At 37.4% G+C, this 7,707-nt stretch overlaps 1 protein-coding gene across 1 annotated transcript in view; it reads right to left on the bottom strand.

Moving 5' to 3' along the window:
• Paxbp1 (PAX3 and PAX7 binding protein 1) overlaps positions 1-458 on the bottom strand; it is a 31,795-nt gene extending 31,337 nt beyond the window's left edge. The window contains exon 1 of the mRNA XM_010608712.3: positions 3-458. Coding sequence (XP_010607014.1) covers positions 3-67 — 65 coding nt within the window. The 5' untranslated portion in view covers positions 68-458. The remainder of the gene's footprint in view (positions 1-2) is intronic.
• Positions 459-7,707: the final 7,249 nt, after the last annotated feature.

Genomic DNA, 7,707 nt, shown 5'->3' with positions numbered 1-7,707 from the left:
GCTCCCGCTCTTCCTCCTCCGAGTCGTTCCGCTTGCGCACGTTCACCCGCCGAGCTTTTCGGAACATCCCCGCGGCCAGCACGACCAACGCGACACCAGCTCCCACACGGCGGACCAGGTAGAAACGAGCCCGCGACGGCGCAAGCGCGTTCTCAGAAGCCTCAGTCAGGTCGGGTCTCCTCTACTGCGCACTACAGGCCGCGCGTGCGCTTGCGCTTGCTCTCGATGCTCTCCCACCCCTTGGAGAAAGAGCGCCCAGTGCCTGTGTGTGTGTGTGTGTGTTTGTGTGTGTGTGAAACCGTCGATTTTTTCCACCGCCCCCTTTCGGCGTGGAGCACTATTGGCATAGAACGCTCGGACTCCAGTGTTGTTGGACAGGTCACAAAGAGGATCATAGAGATGGGAGGAAAGAGTAGCCTCCAACGACTCTTCCACGAGGTTGCTGCAGTGCGCCTTCCGCACTTATGCGAAGCGGTCACGTGAAAACCTCCCGCCCCGCGCTGGGTTGGGCAAATGAAGGCGGGAGAGGAAAGGAGCTACGGGGTTCCTCAGGGACAGTGCGTTCCCAGAGCGACTGTTTTCTTCAGAACTGTGGTTGAGCTGCCACTGTGGTTATTATTAGTAACTGTACAGATACTTCGTATTTCGACAGTGTTACAGCTACAGAGCTCTTTTTTAAAGACGTTGAATTTCATTGATAAAATGTTACTTACAGTAATGCAACCCCTCAGCCGTTATAAGGAAAGCAGAAGTGTTTTAGTGTTTTGGAGAAAGTGCCAGGTTTGCTAGCAATTCTCTTGACTACTTTTCGAAGCACAATTGGTGTCAGAAAAAACAGGCAAACTTGAGTTGGGGGTGGGGATGTTGTGACAGCTTTCAGACTTGTGTCACAAAGGGATGGTCTTAATTGTCCAGGCCTTAAAAAATTGAACTCACAAGCTTTTCACTTTCATTGCCAAACTTGGAGCTTATCCTTCCTGGAGGCGGATCCTTGAGTGTGAACGTGTGTTTGTGCATTTATTTGCATGCTTCAAAATTCAAAAAGTAACAATGGAAATAAGTGCATCTCCTTGGCAGAGTTAACAGTTTTTCTTAATCCTCTAGAGATACCTTCTGAACATAAAATTGCATAATTGTCATATATGGAATTTTTGTTTGTTTGTTTTACTCAGGTGGTGGTAAGAGGTATTTCTAATATAACAAATTGAAGATAGCTCTGTAGGAAAAAGCATTCTCATTCTTTTACCTAGCTGCATCATTTATTTAGCCCCATAAAATTTGACATTTAGGTTAACTCTGGTCTTGCTATTGTTGGGGTTCAAAAGATAATACCTCAACCTGAGGCTTTGGCAACAAAACTTTGAACTAAAAGAATAAAGTCTCACTAACCTTTTCTGCCTTCTTCTGACCCCATTCTTCCCTTTCCAAAGTTCAGACAGGAGCTTTCTCCGGACCTCTTTGCCTATGGAGAGTCTACAAGAGTGAACCCAATTGTTACAAGTCCCCTTCCTGGAAATTTCATCAACCAAAAGAACTATATCATAGGAGAAGAGACAAAGTGACATGTCCAGTCATAATCATCTATATATTTTTATATTTATTAAATTTATTGGTACATATTAGGGATATGACACAGTTACAGTCATCATTGGGATCTTGTACCTATACATGACTCATCAGATTCTTATTTTCCTCCATTCCCCAGCCTTCCCCTCAGCCCCTTCTCCCTTCCCTGTTTGCAAACACATTGTTTCCATGTTTTTCCTTTTCACAAATTTTTTATTTTCCCTTTTTAATCTTTCCCCTACTCCTCCCACTTCCTCTACTCTTTTAGACTTTTTCTTCCTATTGCACAATATCGAGTATACATTTTAATCCTTATTTAAACTTTTACTTTTTCACACCAGAGAAACTATTCGGTATTTACACGTGTGTAATGTATTAGTTTCACTTAAGATGGACTCAGTGTGCATCCACTTAGCTATAAATCTCTTTAGTTTCTCATTCTTTATGGCAGAGTAGTATTCCATTTTGTAAAACAAAAACAAAAAAATCTTTATCCAGTTTCCAGTTGATGGGTAATTGGGCTGTTTCCAAGTTTTAGCTATTACAAACTGTGCCGCTATAAACATATTTCACTGTGGTATGATTCTTTTAATTCTTTTGGGAAGATACTCAGCAGAGATGGGCTCCTCCAACACAATTATATTACCTACATAACAAGACAACGTTTTTTCATCATATTGCTGCTCTCTTATCTTTATAACTTGTCACCACCTCGCCCCGCAGACATGTCGTAAACTCCTATAATTTTCTGTAGCTCAACATACTGTAAAAATTTCAGTCATCTGGTCCTTCAAGTCTCATATATTTGTGGGACATCCTGCATATGCATGTAAGATAAAATGTTTTTTCTCCTCTTAGTCTGTCTACTGTCAGTTAATTTCATAGACTCAATTATTGAACCTTCAGAAGGTAGAAAGCATTTCATTCCCCACTATAATAGTGGTCCAATAAAAAGCTATGAATAATTTCCACATCTGGAGGATTTGCTAGAGTATATATAGTATATATATATATATATATATATATATATAGTATATATATATATATAGAGTATATAGAATAGCTGGGTTCTAGTGTACTCAATTTTCACTTTGCTAATTCAAAGCTGCTCTTTATAGAGGCTTATCATTTACACTTTACTCCCAGAATACATGAGCATTCTAGTTTGTTTACACTATGCCATTAAAATTTCACTGAGATTAAAATTCCAAGTTGAAGCAGAATGACACTTATCATTTTATAGTGAGTCAGAATATTCAAAAATAAATGCAAAAATTTCTATACTTAAAAAAGGATTTTGAATTTCATACACCTTTGCCTCTCTTCTCTGGTTTTTCTTGAGCAGAAATTTTTCCACCTAGGACCCAGATTTTGAGCTAAGAGCATGCTCTGTAATAGTTTCCCAAAGTTAAAAGGAAAAGTTAATACCATCTGGCTTCCATTCTACACACATTACTCTCATTTCTTATATTCCGGCCATTCAGCATTGGTTTAAGATCTAATTGCAGTAGACTGTTCTGTGGGTGAAATTAAACTCACTTTTTCAATAACAGAAAATCCAAATTGTGCCTGCTCAGCCTCAAGACACTTGGGCCAAGAGATAGATTTGCGGTGAAATGATGAGGGCAGCAAAGATAAGGCTCGGAGATAGGTATTTTAAAACTTTGGCTTGATATTTTAAGAAGTTCTCACACCAGAAAGGTACTGATTGGATAAAGATAGAAGGATGAATACATCATTTTTTAATGACTCAAAATATTCATAGATACCAAATGCATTTATAATTTTGTTAGCCTACTTATTCAGATAGAGGGCAAAGTTATCTTTAAAAAGTTATCTATAAAAAGTTATCTTGCTGCCCAAATAAGACAAAGTCCCTTCTACTGGATGTATAGACCTTATGGAAATTAAATCCCTGAAACTGAATAGCTCTTTTAATTTCCTGTAAACCAGTATAACCACCTGAAATGAATTATTAAAGTACTTCTGTGCTTTGAGTATTAAATTGGCTAATTTATTATTATATCATCTCCATCTCATATTGAATATCTTAAGATTCCAGTAGGACAAAAACCACTTATATGGAAGTTATATCAACCAGTTTGTTGGATCAATAATTTTTAAGAACAACATTTCCAAGCAATAATTTTAGTTTTTTCCCACAAAATTGCAACTTTGCCCCCCCATTAAGTTTATTGCAAACAATACAGTTACTGATATCATTAGGATCTTGTACCTTTGCATGACAGATCTTGGTTCTTATTTTTTCCCCGTACCCCTGCCCTCCCTTCACCCCCTTCACCCTTTCCTATTTACAAAGACTTTGTTTCCATTTTTTACTTTTTTCACATTTTTTTCTTTTCCCTTATTTCCTTCCCACTTCCCCTTTAGCCATTTTCTTCCTATTTTACACTATCAGTTATACCATTTGGACCTTATTTACACTTTTAGTTTTTCACACCAGAGAAACTATTCAGTATTTACTCAAGTGGGTCCTATTTATTTCACTTAAGAGTATGGCCTCATTGTGCCTCCATTTAGCTATAAGTGTTTCTAGTTTCTCAGTTTTTATGGCTGAGGGGTACTCCGTTTTATGGAAAAACTACATCTTCTTTATCCAGGTTCCAGTTGATGGGCATTTGGGTTGTTTAAAATTTCAACTTTGAATGAGAAAATCTTTTCACTTCTGTGAATAGTGGTAATGTATGGAGTGTATGTATTTTCATACCCTTATTTGGCAAACTAAAATGTGGTGAAAGTTATGAATCCCTGTTCAATTTTTATTTTTTTAAAAAAACTTTGTTTTCAGATTAAATGTAATGTTCTATGAACCCATGGTCTAGGATTTTTTCCCTATTATCTTTGAATGAGAAAATCTTTTCACTTCTGTGAATAGTGGTAATGTATGGAGTGTATGTATTTTCATACCCTTATTTGGCAAACTAAAATGTGGTGAAAGTTATGAATCCCTGTTCAATTTTTATTTTTTTAAAAAAACTTTGTTTTCAGATTAAATGTAATGTTCTATGAACCCATGGTCTAGGATTTTTTCCCTATTATATTATTAACTGAAGTAGAATGCAAGCTTCCTGGGGGACGGAGCTCTTCTATTTTCCTCACCTCAAATAACATTTGGCACTTAGTATGCACTTAATAAATGTTTGTTGACTGAATAGTAGTAGACCTTATCTGCTTATCTAATCTGATAAATGCCTCACCCAAGGTTGGTTTAAATACATCTTTTATATAGCTTATATCCCTTTATTCCTAAAATGTGATTCTCAAAATACTTGTAAATTACTAATTTAGTTTTTTTTCAGTTTTCATTTTTTAATTACTATATATTTGCAGTCCATAACGGTTACATTCCATGTAAGGCATTGGCACATGTACACAGCACATCTTCATTCCTTTTTCATTCCTCACCCTGTCCTATTATCAAACTTTTATTTTGCTTTTTTGTTGTTGTTTTATATTTTTCTCATACAATATAGGAGAAACTATGCAATTATTTGTGTGTCATTTCATTATGGTCTCAAGGTGCATCTATTTTCTTACAAATGGCTCAACTTGACCTTTCTTTATGGCAGAGTAGCACTCCATTGTGTGTAGTGTCACATTTTCCTTATCTCTTCATTTGTTAATGGGTACATAGACCACTTCCAAGATTTCGCTCTTCTGAACTCTGTTGCTGTAAACATGAGTATGCATGAGTCACTGTAACAAGTCTTTAACTCTTTCAGGAAGATTCCTAGAAAGGCAATAGCTGGGTCGAATGGAATTTCTACTTTTAATTTTTTGGAGAATCTCCCTACTGATTTCCATAGTGCCTATACTAGTTTACATTCCCACCAATAATGTAGAAAGGTTTCTCTTCCCCCATGGCCTTGGCAGCATTTGTTATTTGACTTTTTATTCTTAAAGTGGTAATAAATATCTTCCTCTGCCTCTGGGAGCTGCCTCCTTTAGGGAGGAGGGCACCCAAATTCTCCAAAATAAAGACTTCACAGGCACATTTTCCAACCAGAGGAACAGTTAACTGAAAAATCAAATCCAAAAAGTTAAGCAACCATTCCTTATTGTGTAAGAAAATACTTAATTACTTGGTAATTAATGACTAGTTATCTAAAAATTCATAGAAATGTTGATATTTTATATAAAATATATGGTATATAGCTAAAGTGATGCTCAGAGAATAATGTGTAGCTTTTGTTTAGCGTTGTGAAAATAGTAACAAAAATATTCAATCTCAAAAAGATTAGACATCAAAACTATGGGAAGTGGGACTATTCAAAGATAAAATTGAAATTAGTAAATTATGAAATAATCCAATAAAATCCAAAATGTGGATATTATAGAAAAAACTCTATGCTTAATAAAAGAACAACATAGTATACACACATGTAGCCCTCATAACTTTAGATATACCTAGAGGTAGGGAAGAGTTCAAATTATGACCATACTTTGTACAACATAATGACAGTAATCTGAAATTCTACAGATGATGTATTTTCTAACAAAGTACAAATCACACACAACTGACTCTTCACAGACCAATAAAGAGAAACAGGCAAGATTTTTAGGTAAAAGGTAAGTCACTTTGGATTTAAAAATATGGGGATGACCATGTGGCTTTTTTTTTAATGGAGCTCTTATCACCCCAATAAAACATACATGTCAGCAAAGAGCTCACACATGAGGGATTTCAACAAATTTCTCTATCCAGTATTCTTAATACATCTTGGCAAGTTTACTTTTCCAAGCCATGACATAATTTTTATATAACTTCCTCTTTTCTGAAAGCCCTTCATGCCATTCCCAGCTAATAGCTGCAGAATTCTTCACTGAAAAGATAAAACCCTCAGGGGGAACCACTTCTGCAAAACTACTTGTATCTATACTCATCTCCCTGGCCTCCTCACTCATGGAATTGAATGTGTCCTTCTTCCTCTTAAAGATGAACCCTACAATTTGTGCACCGTAACCCATTTCTTCACGGACTTACCCTCCTAGCCCTGTCCTGTGTCTTCTGCCTCATCGGCCCTTTCTACTGTATCGTTCCCATCAGTATACCCACCTCCTTGTTCCATCCAGAGACCTGCTTCCCTGTCTCGAGCCAATGGCTCATTTCCCCTGGTCTCCTTCACAGGCACACTTGTGCATACAATGGTCTCCACTCCCTGCAGATACTTCCGCAGGTCCCAGCTGCTCTTCAGACCACCCCCATTAGACTTCTGTCCCCGCAACTTCACTGACCCTTCTCTTGGCATCTTTGACTAATGACTCACCTCTTGCCAACCTAGAAGACACCTCTGTGTTTTTCTTATTTGATGATCAGCGGCTTTCCGCCAGCTGATTGCATGCATCTCTGCTCAATTCTGGGTTCAGTGATCAGATGTTCTCCACTTGAACTTGGCCTCAGTAGAAGTACTTACCCCATAAAAAAATCAGTAAATGAATCACAGCCCTTTTTCTGGAGAATTTGTTTGCAAATATTTGCTGCTTCCAAAAAAGTCCCACTTTTACGTAATTTCCATCTTCACTAATGTTGTCACCTCTGAATGACCCCTATATATTCAAGGATTTCATTGCTTAATCCCGGGTCCCCTTTTTTGCAATCATGTTAAGAGATTAAATTAATTTCTATGACTTGAAACTCTTATAGTAAAGATCATTTTAGGCCTGTGACTACCATGGAACAGATAGTAAGCAGACTAACTGAATTCAATTAAATGACAAAGAAGTGGTCTCTCTCTCTCTCTCTCTCTCTCTCTCTCTCTCTCTCATCTCTCTCTCCCTCCCTCCCTCCTTCCTTCCCTCCCTCCCTCTTTGTCTTTCTCTCTCTGTCTCTTTTTGAGTAATTGTTCCTGATTTCCACTAAGCCCTAATACAGAACAAGTGCTTAACTTGGGATAACAAAACAAAACAAAAATAACTACGCAATGTTAGGTGCCCCAAATGAACTGAACTTATTTTATCTTTCAAAATCTGAAGTTGGACATGCAAGACAGCGTAGTATAAGTGAATGGAAGTGGTGTGGATACTCCGGTCATCACAATTAAAAGCATGCTCTTAATAACCAGGTGAATATGATAACTCATTCTGTGGATACCAGTCTGCTTTTTTTAGGTGGTTATTCCA

Source organism: Fukomys damarensis, unplaced genomic scaffold, assembly GCF_012274545.1.
Source record: "Fukomys damarensis isolate Sample0158 unplaced genomic scaffold, DMR_v1.0_HiC HiC_scaffold_24, whole genome shotgun sequence".
Taxonomy (NCBI): domain Eukaryota; kingdom Metazoa; phylum Chordata; class Mammalia; order Rodentia; family Bathyergidae; genus Fukomys; species Fukomys damarensis.
This window is presented reverse-complemented; position numbering and strand designations above follow the sequence as displayed.